The 27,499-nt window shown below is 37.5% G+C and overlaps 1 protein-coding gene across 4 annotated transcripts in view; it reads right to left on the bottom strand.

Moving 5' to 3' along the window:
* The window catches only part of HTT (huntingtin), a 4,811,037-nt gene that overhangs the window by 3,672,903 nt on the left and 1,110,635 nt on the right, over positions 1 to 27,499 (bottom strand). For all 4 annotated transcript variants that reach the window (XM_044062924.1, XM_044062926.1, XM_044062925.1 and 1 more), the window contains one exon: positions 11,674 to 11,785. In XM_044062924.1, coding sequence (XP_043918859.1) covers positions 11,674 to 11,785 — 112 coding nt within the window. The remainder of the gene's footprint in view (positions 1 to 11,673; positions 11,786 to 27,499) is intronic.

Raw genomic sequence — 27,499 nt, 5'->3', positions numbered from 1 at the left:
GCTGCACTCTCTTCAGCCCATACCTCTCAAGCTCTCCTCCCCCTTCACTCTGGGCTAACCTTCTTACCTTCCTAACCTCACTCTCAATTATAGATCGTATATGTAACTAAATAGTAAAATCTAGCTATTATGCTATGCTTGTTTTTTTCTCCTGAACAAAATTTTGTTTGTCTTTATTCTTTTTAAAGAAACCTGTTGTTTGTATTGCAAACTATCTTGGAAATTTTCATGTTAATAAACTCTGTTCTGTGGAGCTTTTCTCCCCGGGCCTCCACTGAAAACAAGCCACCAAGCCCAGTGGACCTCCCCGGTAATCAAACTGGAATAAATAAATAAATAAATAAATATTGCTTTATTTACAGCTTTTCTTGTTTACACTTCTTGACATTATTTGTACTTCCATATTCACAACATATATCTTTTCTTTCCTTTAACATATACACTACACAAAAACAATTGTTTCCATTTTTTATCATTCAAATACATCTGAATTTTTAAAAACATCAACTATCCTTTAAATCTATCCCACAGTTTTCTTCCACAACCACTGTATTATTTCAAAAGGCACATATTTATCATCCCTGTTTTTAACAATAATCTTTCACATCTTCGTTAACATAATCTGCAAAGTGTTATGAATGTTCTGCCCCAGTTTTCAGTTTCTATTTTTTTTTATATTTTCAAATCCTTCCTACTTTTATTCATTTTTTTTTTTTTTAAATATTAAAAAAAAAAAAAAACATTTTTTTAGCTCATTGCACTTTCCCTCTTCCAGCACCTTTGAATTCCTATCACTTTTAACTGGTAACTTACTCAACACAATTCTCCTGAGGAAATCCCCTGCTTTGTAAAATTTCTCAAATCTTTTTATTATAGTATTATTATGGTTTACCATCAAAATTATGAACAATATACCATTGGATCCACTTATGCTAAGTCCGAATGCTGCAAAAGTCGAACACCGATATTCCAAACCTGAAAGACTCATCTCCTTCTTGACCCATATTAGCAATTGATTTTGGGTGTGGAGCGGCTGGAAATGTTGACATTTGTTTTTTTATTTTCTTTTTCTGGCATTTGGACAATTTGGCATTGTGGATTTTGCGTAAAACGTTTGACAATGTGAATAAAAGTTGAAGTGCAATCGACACTTTGATAGTAAATCTATTACATCTATTAATTTCTATTAAATTTCATTCAAGGATGTACCATATAGCATTTTTCCATAATATTGTTAAACTAAAATTTTCTGTTTGCATCAATCTCATTTTTTTTTTTACCTTCCATAATGCTTTTTCATAACATTTTCCTTCCAAATTCTAACCATTTTCCCCATGGTGAAAACATGTATGCCCTCTCCAGCAAATATGCTACTTTTCATATGTATAAAATTTAACATACACACTTTTTTTTGTTAAATGACAGATGAAAACTTCACTACCATGAATTTTTTTTCTTCCAGCATAGTCTTCTACTTTTCTATTTTTTTTCATATGCTCTGAATTTTACTCCTATTACATCTCTTTCCTGGCATAATATAGTCCACTTATTTTCTTAATTTCACCATTTTACATTTTTCCATACTTACTGTAACTTCAGTTTCTTTAATAATTTGCCCACTTGTACCACCACTTCACTTAACCACATCTTATTTTTTCCCAAATTACTAAATATGCATAAGACAGATGAATTGGACTTCTAACTCCTTTGCAGTCTCCCATTCTATTTCTTTCATTCCCATATGCATATCTGAATTACTGCGTTTATTACCTGCACAAACAGATCTATATTTAGTGGACATTCTTGTTTAACTCTTCTCCTAATTGTTATCTTTCATCCCATCCATCCATTTACCATAACTTTTACCCATGGCATTTCATAGCACATTTTATAACATTCAAAGCATTTTCCCCTATCCCATACGTCCCTAGAATCCTCCAAATTCCTTCATGGCTAACAAACAAAAGCCTCTGCCACATCACATCACTAAGCTTACTTCCTTATTTTCTTTCAAAATCATATGTTATCTATTTTACTGTTACTAACATTTCTTTCACCTCTATTACCCCATATTTCCAAAAAATGCATTTTCTCAACTTCATCCAAAGCCTTATGCACCCTTTGTTTTACCATCGTCATAACAAATTTATAATATACATTTACAGTGTTACTGGTCTCCAGTTGTTTATATATTTTCTTTCTTAACATGTAAATTTAATTACAAACTACATTATTAAAAATCCTTTCATCTGTTATTCCTCTCTAATGTTTCACTTCCATTCATCTCTTTATAATATTCATAACCTAATCTACCTCTTCCTGGTATTGATTTTTCTCTTCCATCTTTTGTTTCATCAATTTCTCTCAAAGTAATCTCTCTGTCCAGAGAAATCTAAGCATTTTTACAATACATACTTTTTGTACCATTTCCGTGTCGCACTTTCTACCCATAAACATTTCCACAATTTCCATTTCTTTCTGCTTATACTGAATATTTACTTTCAAGCATTGCATTCGTTCTTCCCTCTCTTATTTTTACCTGTTTACCCCCCAAAACAGTGAAACTTAGTTTTTTTTTTCCTTTTAAAAATTAATCTTTGTCTTAATACATTTTAATATACAGCTCTCAATTTTTCTTACTCTATCACCTTATTTTATTTCTTTTTCATGCATTTTTATAATTTCATTATATAATCTCCTATTCCATTGCTTCACCCTTTTTCTACAAACAAAAATATTTTCTTTTACTTTTCTTTACAAGAAATCCAATTTGACCAGTTTTCATAAGTTTACCTTCATTGCCATATACTGTTTCGTTGAAATCATGTTACCTTTATACCTCGTTTTTGCAACCTTTTGCAGTCAATCATTTCAATTTCCCTCGTTTTATTATTTCTCTGTTATTCCTTATTCTAGCCCATACAACCCTATGATCTGAAAATTCAGCCATTTTTTCCCACCAGCTATTTCTTTCATATCTTTTGAAAAAGCAGCATAATGTATTTCAGTTCTAAAAGACCCATTTGTATATGCCTATTCCCAGTTTGTTTTTCCTATTTTCAACACACCATGTCTTATAACTGCTAGTTACTTTAATGTCTGTGTTGTTTTTCCATCTCTTTCTCAAATTTCAATTAAAATCTCTCACTGTAATAATAGACATATTTAATAGGACAAAATTTTTAAGTCCCTCAAATATCTTTTTTCTCTCCATGCTAGCATAAGCATAAATTATAATTATCCATGCACATATTTAATTTTTCCTTATATCAAATATCATTAATCTCTTTGCTTTTAAAAACAAATTCCTTTTTGCAAGCACATCACTTTCCACTGCCCATATAATATTTCTACCTCATATTACCTCAGTTTTTTTTTCCTTCACACATCTCGTTACAAACGAACTTCATGCATAAACTTACTTGCTTTACACTTTTTGCTCTACTCCACTTAGTCATTACACCCTTAACTCTCCTGCCTACATTTGAATCAATGCAAGCTCTAGTTTAGATATTTTTAAGAACAGCCTGCACACTTATTATGGGAATGACTGTCAGGCTAAGGGCATTAATGCTTGTGCATGAAACATTTGTATGTATGCAGGTATGCAATGCATCCCTTTTCACCCCTTGTTAAACAACATCGCTTATCTCTCTTTCTGCCTACCCCCAAGTCCACCACTCTATCCCTCTGATGCATCCTCTGTATACCCAAGTTAGAAACCTTCTAGGTACATCAATTTGGAACAAGCATAATAAGTACACCTAATCCTATACCATGCTCTCTCTGTCATATGGTATTACCATTACCCTTCTATACACTACTATTGTCTCCCCTCTCCTCCTACAAAGGTTCATAGGTAGGTACTAGGCAATCAGCCCAAGGGCCTAAGTAAGCCTAGCCAACTAAGTTCCCTGGCTTATGCCAACCCAAGAAAGTTAATTTCCTGTGCCCCTGACGAGCCACAGAAGTGATCCCCGGGATGTATTTCCTATTTCCCATCCACTCAAGATTTTTCTTGACGAGTGTTAATGAGGAACTTTGCTTGACATAGATGGGTAGCTTGTTCCAGAGTATGGGAAGTCTCTGGGACAGGAATCTATCCCTCCAGCAAGTCCTGTTTATTGTGGTGACAAGGTTTAGGTCCCTAGAGCGTGCAGCTCGGAGGGATTGGGATTTCTTTAGGTGTAGCATGTCCAACAGCTCTGGGTTCGACATCGCTTTATATGTTAGGCAGACATCACCTCGGAGTAGGCGATATGCTACAGAGTAAAACTGGAGTTTTTTGAGACGATCAGTGTAGGGCATGTTTGAGGCCAGTAATCCTCTTTGTGAGGTACTTCTGTGGCCTTTCCAGTTGCTGCAGATGTCTTGTGAGGTACATTCCAAAAGGGGCATTGTACTCTATAATGGGTCTAATTAGTGTAGAGTAGAGTAGAGGGGAACGATGACCTCTTTTTCCTGGATGAGAACCCTTTTGTGATGAGGTGTGCCATGTAGAAGGATTTCCTGACTACTGTGGCAATGTGTTTATCAAAGGAGAGACTACTGTCCACCTGCGTCTCAAGGTTTCTCATCACACATTTGGTGTTAAGAAGACTGCTGCCTATGTGGTACTTCATGGGTACAGAGTTTTTACCAAAGGGGTAACAATGCACTTTTTGGTATTGAGCTTGAGGCTATGGCTCTGACACCAGGCATCTGTCTCAGTTAGGCCCTTCTGCAGGATGTCCAAACCATTTGGGGACTCTACTATAGCTCCTAGTTTGCAGTCATCTGTGAACTTCTTTAGCCATAGGCCTTCTGTGTTAGCCTATACTTCAGAGAAGTAGATACCAAACAGGAGAGGTCCCAGGACTGATCCCTGTGGTACTCCACTTGTCACTGGTTTGAAGTCAGATTTGGAGACTGCAACTTTTACAGTGTGGGTTCTGTCAGTGAGTCAGTTGGCAACCCATCTTGTGATGTAGGGATATATACCTAGTTTAGTGAGTTTAGCTATAATTCCAGAATGGGGGATGGTGTCGAAAGCCTTGGCGAGGTCAAGATAGGCTGTGTGAACCACCTTACCCTCGTCTACAGCTTTGGTGACTGCCTCAAAGAAGTCGACCAGGTTCAGGAGGCATGATCTGCCTTTCACAAACCTGAACTGGGTGGGTTCCAGAGTTTGGAGGTTACCAATGTCTTTGTTTATGAATTCCATGATGATGCGTTCCATGGCCTTGCAGACCAGGGTCATCAGGCTAATAGGGCAAAAGTTCCCAGGATCAGTGGTGGCTCCCCCTTTGTGGAGTGGGATAACTGTTGCTGTGCGCCATTCAGTGGGCACAAAGCCTGACATGAGGCTATGATTGAACATGGTGCTTAGGTGCGGAGCCAGATCGTTCTATAGTTCGTGTAAAACGCAGCCTGGGATATTGTTCAGTCCCATGGATGCTGTGTTTTTGGCTTTAGAGAGTGCTGCTTTTACCTGTGAAGTTGTGCTTACAGGGACTCTGCATTCTTTCTTTATAGACATGGGCCCTTTAGGGGGTGAGAGGGGGGTAAAGTTAGCAATGAACCTGCCAGGATGTTGGCAATATCAGTTGGTTCTGTAATTTTTGTGCCATTGTGCTGTAACTCAGAGCAGATCTGGGTGTTGCCACTGGGATTTTTGACATAGCTATAGAATGCTTTGTGGTTGTCCCTAGAATCAGTGGCAATCTTGTTTCCATAACTAGCTTTGGAGGATCTTATAAGGGATCTCGGGTTCTTGCTGAGGCTAACTAGGGATCTCCTCCACTCATGGGATTTTACTCTCTTTTGCAACAATTTCTTCCTTCTGTTGTAGAGTTTGTTTATGGCAGGGGACCACCAGATTGGCTTCTTTTTTTGGAGGATAGTGTTTTGGTTCTGTTTGGGACAGCACTATCCATGCACTCGTGTAAGTGCTTACAGAGTGCATTTGTATAGGATTCAGCAGTTGTAACTGTATTGTCTATCTGCATGGGTGTCATGAAGTTTGCCACTTCTGTCTTAAGAAGCAAGAAGTTGGCTTTGGAGAAATTTTTTACCATGGTTTCCTTAATGGGGGGTGGGGGTGGGATGTGGATATCTAGGGTGATTAGCTTATGGTCAGATCTGACCAACGAGGAGTTTACTTCAGGTGTGGAACACCGGTCACTCATGTTGGCAATGACTAGGTCTAGGATATTGTTGCCCCTGGTGGGGGTGCGGATAAGGTGATCCAGGGCATTGGAATTTATGAACTCCAGAAAGCGCCAAGCGAAGGAGTTGGTACAGTAGTTTTCCCAGTTAATGGTGGGGTATTTGAAATCACCCAATATTAGGGTGTTTGGTTGAATCCTAATATTTTCCAGTATATCAAGAAAAGAGGAGTGGGAATCCTGGGGCATGGTGGGGATCTGTAGCAGGCTACAATTTGGATTGCAGTTTTGCCCAGAGTTTGTTGCAATTGGATAACCTCAACTGCATTATGCTGAGCAACTAGCCTGGAGGTGTGGATATCCTTAATGAATATGGACACACCTCCGCCTTTGGTGTTCCGGTCCAGGTTAGATGGCCGAAAAGTGTGGCATGAGTTATAGCCTGGTAATGCAGGGGTGCTCTCTGGAGCCTTGAACCAGGTCTCAGTCACTGCACAGACATAGATGTTCTCCATTTTAAGGAGTGCCTTGAGTGAGTGCATTTTGAGATTTAAACTTCTAGCATTGAGTAGCATTACCCTCAGTTTTTGCTTGCCTGTTCCTGTTATGGTGGTGAATTTGTCATTTGAACCTTGCCTAAAAAAGGCACTATAGGGGCAGCAACAGCCTTAGCCAGTATCCAGAATCCCAGGGGTGACAGGTGCAGGCCATCTCTGGCAAAGCATCGTGGTCTGTCGACCATGTCGCCCCAGGCAGACAGATACTGGATCCCCTTAGAATGACACCAGAAGCTAAGCCATTTGTTGAAGCCAATCATTTTGCCCTTGTACTGCCGTATCATTCTGGGCGATGGCAGGATGCTACTCAGGGCTAGTGTCATACCTGTCTGGGCTACAAGATCGGAGAGTTCTTCCATGTCTCTTTTTCATGTAGTCCAGGGAGGTATGTCTCAGGTCGTTCACATCAACATGGACAATCACAAGTCATATTTCTACTTGTTGTGGGGTGACCCGAGTGCGTGGGTTATGTGGCAGATCCTGGCACCCCACAGGCAGCTGACAGTGACCTTCTCCTTGTTTAACCTGGTGAGTGGGACATCAGTGTGGCTGACAATAGAGTCACCTATGACCAGTGTGTTGGGTACGTTGTTTTGCCTTGTGGGCTGTGGTTGAGTGGCACACAGAGTCTGTCGGCTATGTGTCATTTGGGTTGTGTTGGTGGTGGAAGGTTGCTTGCGTTTCTGCTCTGGAGGTCTCTGTTGCTTGAGCAGATTATTACTGAGAGCCTCTGTGAATGTTTTTGTGTTTCTATGTGTGGATTTTGGTGGTGTAGGTTAAGTGGGACTATATGATGAGTGTGGTGTGATGCAAGTGTTTACCTTCTCCTCTTGACTATCAATTTCAGTCTTGGTTGGAGAGAGCTTTACTTCCAGTTTGGCTAGATAAGTGCATCTCTCACAGGTTGTAGTGTTGGGTGGTAGGAGGAGAGGGTTGTCTGTGTACATAAGGCTACATTGCCCCAAGATGCCCAGATTCATCAGATAGACAGGCGAGAACACTGGGAAATGACCCTTGGACATGCCTGAATAAAAAAATATTTTCCTCTAGAGAAGTGAGGAAAGTGAGTACAAGAGCTGTTTTTCTCTAAGCAAGTGAGGAAAATAAATACCAAAACTGTTTTCCTTTAGGTAATGAGGCAGGGTGAGTGCTGTATGAATTTGTAGTTTATTTAGTGTTTACAAGTTCTGAACAAGTGCTGAGCACGGATAAGCAAATTCAAGTGTTAAAATTAAGAATCTGTATCTTGTTTTAGATACGCTACCTACTGCTTACCACTCCCACTGATGAGCTAGAAGGCTTCCCTCCAACACAGAAAGGCTTGGGGGCACAGAAGCTTACAAAATAGCCCTGGATACAGCAAATGGAAAAAATGTGTCCATAAACAACTTCTGTACTTAATAAACCCAAAACAACTTTCTGGCTAACTCTCAGCATGGCTTCAGGCCAAATCATAGTACTACCACAGCTCTCCTCACCTTCTCAAATGCAATAAACTACAACAGAAACAACAACAAGCTATTCTCGGCCCTTTTCTTGGACCTGTCCAAGGCTTTTGATATGGTTAACCATCATCTTCTCATCAACACCCTGGCAACAATGTCTCTAGGCAATCGCTCTCTCCAATGGTTCGAATCCTACCTGCACAATAAACAATCCGTCTTATGGCAGAACAACCTCTCAAACCTCCTACTCAACACCCTAGGTGTCCCCCAGGGGTACATTCTGGGTCCACTTCTGTTTTCCATTTTTATTAATGACTTCCACACTGTCATCCCTGAAGCCAACTGTATTCAATACGCAGACTCACCGTTGATCTGCACTGGCACCTCACAAACAGAGCTGCTAACAATAACTTAAGAGTACTTTTAACCTAGTAGAGAAATGGCTTGCCTCTCGCTGTCTGATTCTAAATCCTAACAAAACAAAGCTCCTACTTTTCTCCCCCACCCAAAGATCCACGGTGCTAACTCTCTCCATTAAATCCAATAATGGTACCATAATCTCACCAGATGCCCATACAAAACTCCTAGGAGTTGCTGTAGATAATCTTAAGTTTGATGTGCATGTTAACAAAACTATCAAAACCATGAACAGAAAGCTGGTATCACTATATAGAATAAAGCCATTCCTTACTCCACCCGCTAGGACTGCCATTGCCCGCTCCCATTTACTCTCCACCCTCTAATATGCTTCCCCTTTACTTGCCAACCTAATTAAAACTGATCTTAAATTCTCAAGCTGCTATAACAACACTGCTAGATTTGCCACTGATCTCCCCTACAGAATGCATCAATGTAAAAATCTACAATATCTTGGATGGCTAGAGCTACCCAGGCAGATTCAGTATAATGAACTTATCGTGGCTCACAAAGCACTCAACCAACCAGAAAATACACCTGCACTGAAAATCATTATCTATCCCCACTCCAACTCCAGATCACTCCTCTCATCTAATAGACTGGTAGTGCAAACCATCAAATCCAACAACTCAGCAAGTGACTGTTCTGGCAAAATTTGGAACTCACTTCCTGCTAACTTTACCCTAGATACCACCTTATCTCATTTCAAAAAAGCACTCAAGGAGTATTTCAGATCTCACTAGATATGTCCCTGCTCCAAGCCTGATTAAATCTTTATTCATATTAGTGTACTTGTACTGTGTTTGTAAATGGAACCCCAATATCTTTTTATTTGTTAAACTAGATTAGAAGTTTGTTAGGCTGTATAAACTTTACTGTGACTGTAAAATGTGTTTTATTTGTACAATGTTATTATGACTCTTGCTTTATCTGTACATTGTGTTGAATGCATATGTTACATTCATTGGGAACTTTTCTCCCTGGGCCTTTGCTGAAAATGGACATATATCCAGGCGGACTATCTCAGTCAATAAATGTAAAATAAAAAATAAATTCCTATTTTTAACACCATTCAGCCACTACTACACTTGTAATATCATTCTGAATGCTATTTATATTTAGTTCTAATATAAGTCATCTCTTTTCTTTTGTATCTTTCTTATTTCATACTATTGTCTTTTCCTTCCCCATAAACTCCCCTCCAGTTGATTTCCTCATAGTTGTTCTTTATCTTCTCAAATTAGTCTTCTTCCCCTTCTTCACTTTAGTGCTGCATATCTATTTTTATTTTCCACTGTAAAACTTTCTTTTTGTGGAACATTTTTTACCTCATTCTCCTCATCCAACTAGTTGCATGTTGCTATTCAGTTATCGCCCCGTAATACTTCCCCTAACATACTTTGTTAACTTACTATCAGGTTGTTTTCTTCAGAAATATTCCTCTTCTAACCTTTCCTCTTCTACTACAGATAGTCAAAGGAAAAATGTAAAAATACACTGAATGTTCTACAATTAGGCCTACATTTTTTAGTAGTATGTCCCTGTTCCCTACACTGATTACATCAGCGTTTATTAGAATCTTATATCAACTGCCTGCTATCCCCACACAAAAAGAAAATTAAAAATTTAGGTTGATCCCAATATCACCCTGTTTGGCAATCACAAGTATATTTGACATATGTTGCATTTTCACCCAAATGCACACTCACTGTTATCCATACCTCCCCAACTGTCCAAACAGTTCTTTCATCACACATTTTTTTTTAACTTGGTGTACTTTATTAAAAACAAAGTCTAGAACTCAAATGCACCCATGTTCGCTGTTTTGAACTGTACATTTTCTTCTTTGATTGCAATCCCAGTTTCTGAAAAATATACTCATTCCATGGTGTCAGTTAACTCTTTTTCTGCCTCATTCTTAACATTTCAAGTAAAGGTTCCAAATTAACTTTGTAAAAGTCTTCTGAGTGCATTAATGCTCTTATGTCTTGTACTTTACACACCAAAGATAAAATAACACTGTCCATTACTTCACAAATGTTAACAGTGTCACCATTTTATTTTAATTATTACCACCAGTCTTTTGTTCTAGTCTTGTTGTCTTTGCTTCAGTCCTTGCCTTCCTACATCTTCAAACACAGCATCTTTCTTCCCTTTGTTTACCATGTATGCATATGTAAAACTTTACTTAATGCCCACAGCAACAGTATGTTGCAAGGGCATACTTTTAAAAGCAGCTTCTCCACTGGCCAAGCATACCACCAATCATTTCCTTTTCCTGATTAATCTGGCAGCACCTTTTCTGTTACCTCTCTCGGTTTATAATCTGCCATAGCACTCCAACTTGCTCCATCAGCATTCATCTCATCTCGATCCATCATCTTTATTAATGAAGGAGCTTCCGGACCTCATTTCTCCAACTCCTTAATAACAATCGTCTCTCTTACAGAATGCTTGTCACAATTCAGCATTTTGCATTACATCACTCTACCCCTGCTGACTCCTGTCTCCTCCATCTTGGAATTCTCCAAGCACTAGCAACTGCCCTCTGGTATCACACAGTGCTCTAAAAAAAGAGTAAAGGAAGTTCCTTGGTGTCATGGGTAAATTTCCTCTAGTCAGTATGAATACCAGCTCTGAAATGAGGCCACTGGCCTAATAAATATAATATTTATGTAAATGGTCAGTAACAAGAAGTAATGTACAGCCAACTCTAAATCCTGGATTAAAGCCACAAAGCATGTCTATCCAAATTTGATGCTCTGTAAATTGACACATTAACTGATTCGGTACCACCTCCTGTACCAGTTTTCACCACCAGGCCAAAGGATATGACCTAGTATGGCACATTAAGCTGCGAGTAGAAACAACAAAATACACCTATAGGATAATTACAGAATTAACCGGAAATCAGCAATAACAAGTTAAAAACAAATGAGGAAATAAAACACAGTCTCTCTAAAGGAACTCACTAAACATACCTATGGGTATCATGACTCAAGTCTGAAATTCTTAATCAAAGGTATCAGAGTTTATTTTTAAAAATGTGACTACCATTATACAAAACCTAGAGAAAGCTTATAAAGATTGTTTTATAGTAAAACTTACCATTCTTTTGTCCACTTAAAAGAAAAGATGCAGACAGAAGTCTCACACAGTGGACTAAAGGAACTTCATTTTCATCTGTGTAGTGTCCTATATCACCTTTTATTCTAGACGGCTGTTAAAAGGTATACAATAATTAATTTTGTCAATTCACAGTATAATGTAAGGAGGCAAAAAATTAAGCAAATGAAAATCTTGTCTGACAGGTTAACATGGAAGATTAAACTATGAGCTGACTACAAACTTCAGCTTCTAATTCTGAGTTTTATTTCTTTCACCTCCATCTGCCTACTGTGTGATCCTAAAAAACAACCAGAATGTGCTCAAAGACACAATAAATATACAAACAAAACTTCAGTGTTGTCCCTTTCATTGGTTAAAACTATAACTTGGAATGTCACACAACAGAACCCATTGTAAGTCATCTGAAACTACTCAGCAATGGGGTTGCTCACAACAATAATGAAGGTAACGTCTAAAACACTAATTTAACTTTTTATTTTTCATTTTATCATCTAGTAACAGTATGAGTTTAACAGTATGACGCTGACCCTTTACAGCCATGACCCAAGTCATAAAAGATGAGGATAAATGCAAAATATGTGATGTGTGTGTATGTGTGTATTTGATAACATGAAGCCACACAAGAGGGAGGTGTGTGTGTGTGTGTGTACGTGCCTGTATGAAATCAAACACAAACTATTCTTAGGACTAGAAGGTTGTCATAGAAAATTCATACCCACCTTTGTTACCACAGCTTGTTCTCTGAAAAGCATTTTGAAAGACAAGGCACCCATCCAGATATGATGGAACACAGCAGCAGATGAGGCTTTTAACCAGATGAACACTATCTTATGCTCAGAGATAGTCTCATTGGCTCTGACTTCACTAAACCCTTAGCGTACACTTCCACATCTGAATTAGGGTTAGGAGCGGTGTTACCTCGGGAAGAAGGCAGTGTGGAACACGCAGCTTGCTGCCTAACTATGAAGCTAAGTAAAGCTGAGACAAGATACTCTGCCATAGGGGAAAATGTGTTAATGTTAGGTGGGCACTGACTTGTTTGGACATAATTTCACTATATTAACTAATTGTGCACTCCTACAGTGATGGTGAATGTAGACAACATATTACAGTAGCAAGGAAACTAATACAGAATATGTGTAAATCACCTGTAATCTTACAATTCATTGAGAGAATTTAAAATGGAATAACTAACACTTGCACCAACATCCCAATCACCCACTCCACAACTATCCTAACCTCTCCTTCTACTCATCAACCTCTCACACACTAACCCAACTGGACCATTTCTCAGCGAGAACACCCCACCTGTAACAGCCAAAATCCTTTAACAAACCTTCACACTCATGTTATGTAAATGTGTACATGCTTACTGTGAATTACTTTTCTGACTATCTCTACTGCATACAGAAAACTGTAACCTTCACTGTATTTCTTTAATCTCTGCTGTCTAATTGGTTGTATCTGTAGATCTGAGGAAGATCATCTGACCTCAGCAAAAGCACATAACTTATGCCTGGGATGTTTTCTCTGTCAGAATAAAACTTTTCATGGATCAAGAAACAACAAGCCCATGGAAATAGTTATGATAAAACTTAGCTGGACATACAAAAGACAGATCAGGCTATGAAGGAACAGTGGTTAACTAATAAAGAAACTAAGACAGCAGTTGTAACAGCAAGACAGCAATTACAGCACCTTCTGAATAAAGAAAACTCCACAGACACAGTTCTACAATACAAGAAGAGGAGCAGCCCAAACTAGAAGAACAACAGCACTAAGGAAAATGAAGTCAGAGAAAGCAACAGGGTCAGATGATGTCATGGCACATATGATCAAGATGTTGGGTGGGTTGGGGAGAACAGTCTCCTGAGGGTACTCAAGGTAGTATGGAGAGAAAGGTATATCCCAGATGAATAGGGAATAAGCATACTAGTGCCAATGTATAAGAACAAAGGAATATTACATTTCCCACAGTTGTTAGAGATGCAAAACTCCTGTCTTACCATGTGAAAGTTCTGGAAAGGATGACTAATAAATGAATACGCAGATGGGAGCTGAGCAATTCAGACTCAGAAAGTACAGTTGTGTACACCTACCATAAATGTAGATGTTCGAGTGTCTTCACTGTTGCAGTCATGACTGTAGGGTTCTCCCCTGCCGGCAGGCAGCCTTCGGTCGGCCAGAATCCCAAAGTCTGGGTCCGGCGTCGGCTGTTCAACCATGCTCCCTGACGTCAGAGCGCCAGGAGTACAAAGCTGACAGCCGACGCCATCTTCTCCAGTTTTTCTTGCCCCAAATGTCAGGAGTCCCAAAATAAAAAAGGTCCGAATAACCTTTGCAAATACACCTCAGAAGAATGGTGAAAAAAGGAAATACACAAAAGCAAAAATAAGAGGGGACAGGAGGGAGGGAAACCCAGACTGCAACAGTGAAGACACTCGAACATCTACATTTATGGTAGGTGTGCACAACTGTACTATGTTCATCGTGTTTCACTGTTGCAGTCATGACTGTAGGGTAGAATCCCAAAGCTGAAAGAAAGGGAGGTGGTCATAAAGAGGAAGGGGCATCTAAAAGGCCCTGCAAGACTGCAGAGGCAAAGCCTGCCCTAGACTTAGAGTAGAGAGGTAGATTGTAGTGCTTAGAAAATGTATGCACTGAACTCCAAGTTGCAGCTTCCAAAATGTCCTTGGTAGGAACTCCCCTGAGGAAGGCCGCAGAAGTGGCAGCAGCTCTGGTGGAATGAGTCCGTATACACCCTGGGATTTGCTTTCCATGGTGAGAATAACAAATTCTGATTCCATGAGCAATCCATTTAGAAATGGTCTGTTTTGAAATGGCTTTACCTTGGGAGCTTGAAGCATAAGAAACAAACAATTGATCTGATTTTCTGATGTCCTTGGTTCTGTTCAGGTAAAAACGTAGCTGTCTTTGTACATCCAAGGAATGCAAGATCCTTTCCCCTTTATTTTGAGGAGTGAGGAAAAAGGTTGGCAAGTGTATAGTTTGATTTAAAGCCACCTTGGAAACCACCTTAGGCATGAAGGTAGGATTAGTCCTCAAAGATACCCTGTCTTGATGAAAAATAATATAAGGTTCCACAGCCATAAGAGCTTGTAACTCTGAAACTCTCCTGGCAGAGGTTAGGGCTAACAGGATGGCTGTCTTCCAAGATAAAAACTTGATGTCAGAAGAGGCAGCAGGCTCAAAAGGAGGCAAGGTTTGTTTTTCCAAAACATAGTTGAGATCCCAAGCAGGAATAAGAGGAGATCTAGGAGGTCTTAAGTTCTTAGCTCCTCTGAGAAACTGTCGCATGAGCTGGTGGGAAAAGATGGGAGGGTCTGTATTATAATGAGCAGAAATAGCAGAGGCATGTATCTTAATGGAAGAGAAAGAAAGACCCTTATGTAAGAGATCTGTCAAGTAAAGTAAAATTAAAGTAATGTTAGGAAGAAGAGGATCAGAATCTTGAGCCTGCATCCAGGAACAAAATCTTTTCCATTTTCCTGCATAAGATTTTCTAGTGCTAGGACGTCTGGCTTCTAAAATGACATCCATAACCTGCTTGGGCAGTAAAGAAGAAATCAAAGGCCCTGGATTAACCAGGCTGCCAAGCTGAGAGTTCTGACATGAGAGTGTAGAACCTGACCCTGATGTTGGGACAGAAGGTTCGGAGACAGAGGTAAAACCCAAGGGGGCTCCAGGCATAGGTTTTTAGAGTTGGATACCAAAACTGCCGAGGCCAATTTGGAGCCAGCAAGATTATCCTCTTGGGCTTGTCCTGTTTTATCTTCAATAAAACCCGTGGAAGAAGAGGAAGAGGTGGAAAGGCATATCCCGAGAGGTTCCTCCAACTGAATGACACAGCGTCCACTTTCGAAGCTTCTCTGTGGAAAGTCCTGGTGCAAAAAGTCTGTAGTTGATGATTTAGATGGGATGCAAAGAGGTCTATGTGAGGACATCCCCAGACTGCCGTTATCATCCTGAATATCTTGGTGTCCAGCATCCACTCGTGTGGATCCGAAAGATTTCTGCTCAGACTGTCTGCCAGGAAATTTTGTTTCCCTGGTAGGAACTGAGCTTGAAGATCCAGATTGCAAGCTAGAGCTGTGTTCCGTAGATCCATGGCTAGTCTGCAAAGGGGGTAGGAATGAGATCCCCCTTGCTTGTTTATGTACCACATAACTGTGGTGTTGTCTGTCCGTATTAACAATTGTCCTGGTTGTAAAAGATTCCTGAAGGCCAATAGAGCTTTCTGAATGGCTAACATTTCCATTAAATTGATATGTAGGTGCTTCTGATCCTTTGTCCAAAGGCCCTGCAAACAATTGCCCAGAAAATGGGCTCCACAAGCATAATCCGAGGCATCCGTGGTTAGAATCTGAGAGGCAGGAGGCAGACGGAAGGGCTTCCCTTTGTTTAGAGCACATGCCCTGGATCACCAAAGAAATTCCTTTTGAAGGCAAGGAAGGACGGAGATCAGTACGTCTAAACTGTGGCAATGCTGAGACCATACACTTTTTAGGTACCACTGTATTTTCCTCATGTGTAGTCTTGCATATGGTACGAGAAGGATGCAGGAGGCCATGTAACCCAAAGCCTGCAGGAATTTCCTTGCAGATAGATGAGTTAAAGTTGCCAAGGTTCTGAAAGTTGAAGCCAGCTGTAACTGTTTTTCGGATGTCAGAAATGCCATCTGGGTTGTGGTGTTTAGAAGCGCACCCAGAAAAGTTATCTGTTGTGATGGTGTCAAATTTGACTTTTTTATGTTTACAGAGACTCCCAGGAACTTGAGGAGGTTCTGTACAAATTCTAGATGCTGGAGTAAGACATCCTTGCTGTCTGCCTGAATTAGACAATCGTCCAGATAAGGGTAAATTTGAATTCCCTTGAGTCTGCAGTAAGCTACTACTGGAGCCAGGCATTTGGTGAAGACCCTGGGCGCAGTAGATAATCCAAAGGGCAGCGCAGAGAATGTGTAAATATGCCTCCTTTAAATCCAAAGTTACCATCCATGCATTTTTGGACAGTATTGGAAGTAGCTGCTGTAGAGTAAGCATTTTGAATTTTGGAATCTCTAGAAAGGTGTTCAAGACCGACAGATCCAGAATGGGTCTCCATGAGTTTTGCTTCCTTGGGACTAGAAAAAGCCTTGAATAAAAACCTTTTCCCATCTCTGAAAGAGGAACCAGTTCTATGGCATTCATAGCCAAAAGAGCTTCCACCTGGTTTACGGCCTCCGTCCAATGATGCTTTGGAAGGTCTGGCCATCCGCTTGGCCTTGGCAAGGTATGAAAATGGAATTTGTAACCTCTTAAAACCACATCCAAAACCCATTTGTCTTGGGTTATTTGAGTCCAACTTTGATAAAAAAGAGAGAGTTTTCCTCCGAGAGGGGCTTCCAGGCAAGAAGTTCCTGTAGCCCAACAGAGGGAGTCATTGAGTTTGTTTCCTTTGAGATTGTGACCTGTCCTCTCCTCCCCTAGGGGTGGAAGCAGTCCACTGTCTTAGTCTATAAGCAGCTTGCGTTTGAGGCCTCCCTCTGGAACGTCTATATCTACCCCTCTGAGGCCTGTCAGAAGCGGGAAAGGACCAATTTTTAGAAGGCCAATTCCTGCTAAATCTAGGAGGCTGTACTTGTAAGAAATCTTTAACTGTTTGCATGGATTTCGCCTTATCCTCCATCTTTTTAATTACCTGTTCAGCTTTAGATCCAAACAAAACATTATGCTGAACAGGAGCATTCAATAATTTAGCCTTTATTTGTTCAGGTAAATTTTGTTCCTTTAGCCATGCATGCCTCCTAATGACTGTGCCAGAGGCCGCAGCCCTACAAGAAGCCTCCAGTAGTGTCCAACCCGAGGCCCGCGGGCCGCATGCGGCCCTCAGAGCTCTTCCATGCGGCCCGCGACCCTTAAGTTTAAATTTTACTTTTTTTCCGTGTGTTTTCACGTCCGCGTCTCTCAGCTGTTGTGCGCATGCGCCACATTACTTTTTCCCCGTTGTTTTTTTATACCAGCGTCTTTATGCTGGTGTGCGCATGCGCCAAAACACCGTCCTGCCGTTTTTTTCCGTTGGTAGATTCATTTGCGGTACACAGCTGAGGGAAGAGGATTGAGGTCGCGGCAAAGAAAGAATTGAGAGCGAGGGGGATTTATTACTGACTACACTACACATCTCCTGCAGTAACAGGTAAGTCGTTAGAATTGAATTTTCTTAAACTGAGTTGCAATGCTATGTACTAGCTCTGATGTGAGACCTGATTTTAGCACAAGTACAATATTGTCATTCCGCATTTTATGCCCTTGTCATTTAAACATTTGTTTGCTGCTTTTGTACATCTTATTTTGTTTATTTTTAAAGGTTCTGTAATGAGATTGCTTGCAGTTTTTAAAGTAATGCTCACATTACCGACAACATTGCAATCAAAATTTTTATCCTGAGAAGGGGTTGTTGCTTATTAAAATGAGTTTGGGAAATTAGATGTGAATGAATTACTGAGTAGACTGAGGTTTGCATTGACAGTTATCTGTACTTGGGACTGCTTAGAAATGTTTGAATGGCACGCGCTCGTTCTTTACATTTTGGGATAGGTCATTTAGTGCAGAAGGATTGACAGTAGGAAGATAATGTTTGAAAGGGAGTTATCTAGCAGTTCCAGATATGTTTTAAAGTGTATTTGTATCACTTTTAATTGATTTTTCTTAAGTTAATTTTGTACATGAATGGATTATCTTAGCGAATGTGTTTATTTTCCATGAATACAGTTTGCAATGTTCTAAACCAGATGGATTGCAATTGTCAAGAGAATATTTCTCTATCTGCTCGCTGATTTTAAACTTTCATGTTTTCCGCTGTCTTTACCCTTTCCACCCAAAGTGCCCAAGTATGGACAATTATGATGAATACACTGAATGGAATGAAATGTAAACTTTGTGCAGACTGCGGCAGTGGCCAAAAGTGTACTTTAATATTTCAGTCTTTTATGCCATATGATTTTAATTAAAATAAAATTTCAGATCTGATGCTTGAAAGTGTTAGAATGATTATTGTTATTCTTTGATGTAAACATCTTATTTAGTCAGCGGGATTAAAGCCTTTGGTAATGATCATGTCAAGCAAACTCAGTGCATTCAATGTTTCAGTTTTGTACTTTTGGGTCCTTTTTGTTTGGCTCTTTGAGTGTTTATACATGCAGCAGATTTGGTGCAAAGTTCCAAAATATAAATAACGGTTTGAACATTGAAATATTGTAGTTAGTAAAGTTTGTCACATTAAATAAACTGCATAAAAGTTGACATGTAAGGGAGTTTCTCTGTTAAAATGATTTACTGCACACCCCCACCCCCATCATCATATAATGTTATGTGAAGGTAGATACTGAAAATACTGCAAATTTCAACTTCTTGATTTTTTTTTTTTTTTTGTCATTAAAGTATACCTGGACTGTTAAAATGTCAATGTGTTGTTTTGGTAGATAATTATTTTCATAAATCTCAGGAAACTTCTAGTATAGCTTGTTTTTTTTAATGGAAAAGGGATGCCTCTGCATTTTAATGGACATTATATATTTTAGTATTTCAGTGGTCATACTTTTTCCAACTTACAGCTCTGCTCTTGCAAAGCAGTGACTCTATGTCTCATGATTGAACCCCAGAGCCTCTAGCCATGAGACTGGTTGCAGTTGTTGATTGTTAATTGGTTACACTGATTAGGAAAGTTTTGATTGTTGGCTGGTCAATGTGGTTCAGCTGCTATATTTTTTGCCTTGTTTACTACAGCAGCTCCAGGTCAGTGCATCTGGATCATGGAGGGTGAAGTAACATTGTCGGGGTGTACTAACATGTCTTAGAAGAGAAGATATTTTTTCAGGTGATTGTCTTCATGTGAGAGTTATGATCAGCACAGCATGCAGAAAGCTGCAGAACTCCCTTGGTACAATTAATACATGTGTTTTTACTCTTGTTATTGGGTGGGTAGGTGTAGCTTGGAGAGAAACTCTTTACTGTTTGTATGTGCAGCTTGGGGAGAAGCACTTTACATAAATTAGTGCTAATCAGAAAAAAAATATGCAGGTAGAATAAACAGCATAACTTTTGCTGGAATGTTTCCATCACAACCATGAGTCACCCGATTAAACCACAATACCCAGACAGGCTGTAAAAGCAATTGCTAAGGTACTATCACTTACAAATAACATACTAAGACCAAAATGGTTGAATTGTGTCCCTGTGAAAGGTGGGTCTGCAGTGGGGCCACTGCAAAGCCCCTAAACTCATGAGAGCAACACAAAAGATCTAGTATACTTTTGCAAACATACAAGAGGTGGAAATGCACACCATAAAAGCACCAAACATACAGCATATATGTGGGCTCTGCAGTGCGGATACTTTCTAAAAGTTGCCATTTACAGATGGTACCAATGCAGGAAGAGGAGTTAAGTCTGTCTTGGTCATCTTTCATTTAAGATCCCACCTCCCTTATGCGGATTGCTCCTTGGTGAAAGGGAATAGTTCAAGTAATTACATTTCCCATTACTCAATGGTGTTGCAAACTTGAAGTTATAATAGGAAAGGGACATGGATTTGTGTGTGTGTGTTTAAACATGAGATTTGGGGAGAGTGCTTCTCTGGGGGGCTATTAAGTTGAAGATGGGGCTAATTTTTTTTCTGATCCTAGCCACTGACTGAAAGAAGGTTGTATAAATTCTACCGTGAAATTGTCATAAGTGTCATAAAGCCTGCCTGTGCACTGACCGAGGGTCATAGGATTGGTAAGAAGTACTAGTATAGTTAGAAATATGCAAATAGTTTTAGTGATCTGGGGCTGATGTAGACAACTAGTTAAATTTTGAATTAGGATTAAATAGTGTCCCTAGAATTCAGAAAGACCCTCTTGTTGTGAGGCAACAATGCTATATGTTTTGTCACTGTGCCACGGCTGGGAAAGAGGAAAACATCTCTTCCAGGTTGAATTGTGAATAGTTTGAGAAAACCCAAAGGGAATGTAGCCCTTAAAAACAACTGAAATGTGGTTTTAGACCAAAGGGGACAAGGGGGTTTCTAGGCATCTGCCCCAAGGTTTCCCAAATTTTTCCATGCTCAAGGGGGGCGTTAGTTTTTACGTAAGAGGGGCCCGCATGGGGCTTTTTTGCCCCTTTTTAGCTTTGGCAGTTGGCTATGTTGATTTTTTTTCCTTTATTTTAAAATTTTTTTTTTTTTGGGCCTCATTTGGGGGCCCCCCGGATTTTTTAAATAAATAAAATTTCCCCCCCAAATAAATAAGGAAACCCTTTCCCCAATTTTTTAAAAAAAAGTCATGAATTTCCACATTGAAGGGAAAAAAGAAATTAAATTGGGAAAAATAGTAACTCAACAAAAACCCCCGGAAAAGGTTTGTTGGTTATTTTTAAAAATAAAAAAAAAAATAAATAATGAAAAATTTATTTATTTAAAACATGGGCACCAATAAAATTCTTCCTAAAAAATCCCTTTTTAATTGGAATTAAAAAAATAATTTTTAATTTTTTTGATTTAAATTTTAAAAAAAAAAACAAAGCCTGGAGAAACTTAAAAGAAAATCTGGAAAATTAAAAAAAAATTTTTGGGCCCAAATTGTCCAATACAAATTAAAAAAAAAAAATTTTTTTTCTGAAATTTTTGTAACATAAATAAAAAAAATTAATAAAAAAAAGTGTTTCCGTAAAAATAAAATTATTTTAAAATAAAAATTTAACGTAAAAAAAAAAAACCCCTAAAAGGAAAATTTCTGTGTTGACCCAGATAAATTAAGGTTTTAAATAGTAAATTTAAAAATTTTAAAAAACATTAAAATTATAAAAAAATTTTAAAAAAAATTAAAGGGAAAAAGTTGTGGTAAAACCCAATCCCTTAATTGGAAAAGAAAAATTTCTTTTTTTAAATTTTAAAAAAAAAATAAAAAAAATTTTTTAAAAAATAATTTATAATCCCCTTAATAACATTTTTTTAAAAATGAAAAATTAAAAAAGGTCAAAAAAATTTTTTTATTAAAAGTTTTAAAATATTTAAAAAAAAGATTTTTTTTTTGAGTCATAGAAATGGAAAAAAGTTGTCCGGGAATCAGGTTGCCCGTTTCAAAGGATTCTTTTGGTTCAAAATGATTTTTTCCCCCCCCTTTAAATTTTTTCTTCAATAAAAAGAAAAAAATTCTTAAACAATTTTTTTATCATGGATTTTTGTTTTAATATTCTGGGGGTTTTCTATATTCTTATTTTTTTGTTTTACCCAAAAAGAAAATTCTACTAAACTCCCCCTGTTGAATTCTTATGGGGCATTTAGTTTTTAAAATTGTTTAAAAAAACCTGTTAATTTTTAAAAATAATTCACATTTACCATTCTTTACCTTTTAAATCACTTTTTGTTTTAAAAAACTTTTAACACCCCTTCTTATGTGACAAAAAGTGCCCCCCATTCGATATTTCCCTTTTTATAAAACACTTTCCAAAATTTTGATAATGTCACTTTCAAATGTTTCTTGAAAGGAATATAAAATGCCTGTTAACTTGTTTTTTTTTGAGTGATGCAAAATTAAAAATGGGGGTGTTAAAAGAACCTTTTTTTTCTCTTTTTAAAATTAAAAAAAATTTATTTGGATAACCCCTTAAAAATTTGTGTTTTTCCATTCCAAATTTAAAGTTCACCAATAACGGAGACCTCCCATTTCCCTTAAATAATTTTTTTTTGGTTAATACATGTCAAAGGAAAAAATTTTAAAAATCTTTTTTTAAAAATTAACAGATTACAATGAAAAATATATCCAAAATGTCATTTTTATATTTATTTAAATTTAAGAAAACAGATGCCCCCAAAAACTAAAAACAAACTTTTTATACCCCAAAAAAAATTTTTTTCCCCAAATACCAAAAAAAAAAAAACCCCCAAAAATTTTAAAAAATTTTAAAAAAATTCCCAAAAAAACTTTTTTTTTTTTTTAAAAAATGTTTTCAAAAATTTTCCCCTTTGTAAAAAATTTTTTTTTTAAAAAAAATTTTTTTTAAAAAAAATTTTTAAACCCCTTTTTTTTAAACTTAAAAAAAATTAAATCGTTAAAAAAAATTTCCCGTTTTTTTATTTTTTTTAAAACCAAAAAATTTTAAAGTTTTAAAAATTTTTAAATTTAAAACAAACCCCAAAAGGGTTTTAAAAAAAAATTTTTGGGGGGTTTTAAAAATTTTTTAAAATTTTTAAAAAAATTAAAAAACCCCCATTTTAAAAAAAAAATTTAAAAATCAATTTTTTTAAAAACTTTTTATTTTATGCATTTTCAAAAGAAAAAAACCCCCCCAAAATTTTTTTTTTTAATTTCTTTTTTTTTTTTGACATCCCAAATCAATTTTTAGTTTTTTTTTTTTAAAATGGGGAAAAAAAAAGTTAAAATGAATAGAAAATTTTTTTTTTTCCTTTTTTGGAAAAAAAGGTTTTTTTTATTTAAAAAATTTTTTTTTTGGGGAAAAGGGGGGAACAAAAAAAAAAAACCCATGCAAAACTTGACTTCAGCGGAAGTATTTTGTCTGAGAGAATTAACTACGTCCAGGCAATTATAGAATCATGAAACCGACAAATGAGGGGTGTAGTTATAATGACAAATACAGATTACTACAATAAGATGACTAATATGTTGGATGACAGTAACACCTCGAAAAAGTAAGTAAAAGTGAAATGTATAGAGCATACACAAAATTGATTGGTTGTTATCACGAATATTTAATGGATGGCATTATTAATAAGGATGAGTTTTCTTATTTATCAGTTGAGTTTCCAGTTATTCCATCCATTTTCGGAATTCCTAAAATTCATAAGAATCCACAGAACCCCCCATTTCATCCTATTGTTTCAGCTAGAGGATCCAAGACAGAGGCCATTGGGGCATATATAGATTTTCATTGTAAGGAGACATTGAATAAACTACCACATGTGTTAAAGGATTCATGGCATTGTCTGGAACTAATAAGACAAAATAAAGAAAAAACAGGGCCTAATTTTTTTATGGCGACCATAGATGTAGTGAATTTATTCACAGTAATTCCACACACAGAAGGTTTGGAAATGTTTGAGGCCACCCTATTAAAATTTAGTGGGATGGAAGGACCGAAATGTAGATTCTTGACAGAACTGATGGAAATAGTTCTTGAAAACAATTTTTTATATATGAACGAAGAATATTACAGACAAAAAACTGGTGTGGCCATGGGGGCAAGGTGTGCCTCAATATATGCAAACCCGGTTTTAACACACTGGGAGACAGAGTATGTTTTTACATCTGCGTTTTGGAATAAAATTGTTGTTTATTTAAGGTATTTGGACGATATACTGATTGTTTGGAAGGGTAGTAAGGAAGAATTTGTTGAATTTGTAGAATATTTAGGAAAGACATCTAGTTTTCTTAAATTTACCAATCAAATATACAACAATGATTGTGCATTTTTGGATATAGTTTTTTCATTCCAGAATAATAACATAGAATCTAATATATTTAGGAAAAAGACTTTCTCAAACTCTTTTTTTACACTTTGACAGCTGTCATCCATATTACCAAAAGAAAAACTTAGTTAAGGGTCAGGATGGTGAGGCTGTCCAGAATTATTAGCAACGATGAAGCATTTAATTTGGAGATGGAAAAACTATCTAAGATGTTTTTGGACAGGGGTTATGCAAATGACTTAGTTTTTAATGTTAAGAAAGAGATTAATGTTAAAAGACATTCATTATACAGACCCATTATTATATTTGGTGTCAGTAACACAATCGAAGATAAAAAAGCTAAGTCTAGACAGGACACCTTTATATTACCTTACAATGAAACATCTCCTGAAATTGCGAGCATTATACATGAAATTTGGAATAGTGTTATTAGTAACAATGGAGAAGTATCTGAAGTGGTGGGCACATATCCTAAGATCACATATAGTAGAGGTAGAAATCTGAAAGATATTTTTGAAACTAGTACCAATAGTGACAATTTCAAAAAGTCAAGAATGAGTAAATGTGGAGCATGTCAGTTTTGCAAATACATTAACGATGGCCCTTACGTTGCTATAACGAATTTTGGAAAAACAATCAGATGTCCGTGCCACGGTAATTGTATTTCAACTATGGTGATTTATGTTGCTACTTGCTCACATGTCAAGCTTTCTATGTACGTAAAACTATTAGAAAGCTCAGAGTACGTATAGCAGAACACGTCAGAGATATTAAAAAACACAAAAATATCAGTGCCTTATACAATCACAGCGTCAAATGTGCAAATTTCAAGAGATTTCTATTCTTTATTATTGACAGAACTCCACACAATGTACAGAAGGGAGGTGATGAAAAAGTCATTTTGGAAGCCAAAGAATGCCTTTGACAACTTAGGCTTAATGCCTGTATGCTGCCAGGCATCAACGATTCTGTTTCTATTTCTAGTGTACTCAAATTAAAATCATATTTTATTTAAGTATGATTTAAACATTTTTAATATTATAAATTTTGATCTATGACCATTTTTTAATTTTTTAACGACTGATTATTACTGGAAAAAACATGTTATTGAAGAATGGACTTATACACATATATTTATATATATATATTTATTTATTTCATTATAAATAAATTAAATACAAGTATAATTTATTCAAGATATTCCTGATGTAGATGGATCGTGGAAGTATTACACACTACTTATTTCACAATTCATAATATACATTTAATCATTTATATTTTTAGTATATGTATATGAATTTTATATTTTAAATATGTGTACAATATGTGTAGAACCTGTGAGATCTATATCTTGTGAGATCAACAGCATGTTATAATTTCGGCTTTTATGTTTGCTGTTTTATGCTTTTATCTGTTAAACTTTTTTATCTGTCAAATAATTTTCATCTGTTAAATACTGGCAAACACTGTTAATTTTGATTAATCTTTATTTATATTTAGTGTTTATCAAATAATTACTAGAAAATGAAAGTTATGTTTTATTTAAGGTTTACAGTATTGGACACACGTTTTGGGACTCCAAAAAACTTTCAGTGTTTTTACACTGTTCTCTAGATGTTTCTTTTATACTGTTTCTCCAGTGTCTTACTAGTAATTATGTTATTATACAATTACATCATTAACCAATTAATCAATTATTCATTTAATTCCAACTATATAAAGGATGGCTTTTTAGTGAAGAATTTGTACTCTGAAGATGCCCTATACGATTGTGGGTGAAAGCGCTTAGTACGGAGAATTGTTGTCGCATTATTGTATTTTTTATTTTTATTTCATTAAAAAGTGGAACCAACAAACCAGTTTTCTAACGGGTTATTGAATGACTTGTCAGAAATGGAAGTAAGCTTCTGTTTTAAGACAGACAATAGAAATTGCTGGTATTTAAACATATGAAACTGACAGTTTAAAGCCCTAATGGATAAAGTAGCAGAAGTGCACACCTTTTTGCCCCATCTTTCTAAGGATCGAGAATCCTTTTCAGTAGGAATGGGATTTTTGGCAGAAGCGGCCTTAACTCCCTTGGGACCCTGAGAAATGGTTTCAGGGTCAGCAGAAGGGTTCTTGTATAAAAACTGATGGGAATCAGGAACCCTGTAATATCTATCAGGCTTAGCAGGAGCAGGAGGAAGAGAGTCAGGGGTTAAGTTAGCCTCCGAAAAGGCATCATCCACAATATCCAAAACAGGAGGAATAGCCAGGGGTCTATGTTGGGGAAGAAGAACTTCCCTCAGTCTTTTCTTGGATTCCGAAAACTCCTGTCCTTCCCAATGGAAATGTTCCCTCATTTCATGCAAAGTTTCCCCAAAAGAGAAATCCTCAGGGGGAGAAGCAGAAGGAATGGATTCTTCAGCATCAGAATCCTCATAAGGAGGGAAAGAATATTCCTGATCAGAAGAAGAAACTGAGGAAACAGAAGCCTGATCAGAGGAATCATAAGAAACATCCTGCCTTGGCCTTTTGTCTGGAGGGGGATGAGAACCCCTAATCATAGTAATTAAATCCTCCGCCATCTTGAGTAACTGTTTCTGTGACTTAGGAGCCGGTTCAGAAGAGGCCTGTGTTGAAGTCTTTGATTTTGAAGGAGTCTTTGCCTTTGCCTTTATTAGTAGCTGAGTAGGCCTGAAAACCCCTTCGGAAGCCGGTACCTGCACAGCGGCTCCAGACCCATCCGAAGGAGCATTGTCCAAAGGTCCTGCAACAGAAAAATTTAAAGGCCTGGTTGGCTCCTCATGAGAGTCCGTTTCGGCCGTCGGTTCTGAAATGGCCGACGACAGGGGCTGCAAAAGCGCCTCACTGACGGCCGAACCTGAAGCTGGCTCCGCTTGTGCGCTATCATCAGATTTGGACCTCGGAGGCCTGTCTTTATCCTTGCGGCGCTTGTGAACTCCGGTAGCCGGGACTGTATCTGACGACATTTTGTAGTTAAAGCGCCTACCGAAGTAATGAAAAGCAAAATCGTACCTTCGCTTAATTATGCGTTGATTGAATCTAGCACAAAACCGACAACTAGCTACGTCGTGGTCAGGGCCCAAGCAAGGAATACAGTAAGAATGAAAATCCTTATGAGGTATTTGCTTCCCACATGAAATACAATTATTAACTTTTTCTGACATCGGAGTGGGGCAAGAAAAAAGTTTCCCCAACGGGGTACTTAGCTGTGAGTGGAGAAGAAAATCTTCGGACCGAAGTATATCAGTAAAATTCGTCAGGAGTCAGCCGACCGGCACTTGCGAACTGCTATCACCGCATGGCAAGAAAGACTGGAGAAGATGGTGTCGGCT

This window comes from Protopterus annectens, chromosome 2.part1 (genome assembly GCF_019279795.1).
Source record: "Protopterus annectens isolate FY-2018-M chromosome 2.part1, PAN1.0, whole genome shotgun sequence".
Taxonomy (NCBI): Eukaryota; Metazoa; Chordata; order Ceratodontiformes; family Protopteridae; genus Protopterus; species Protopterus annectens.
Note: the sequence above shows the minus strand (reverse complement) of the source record. Positions and strands in the feature narration are given on the sequence as shown.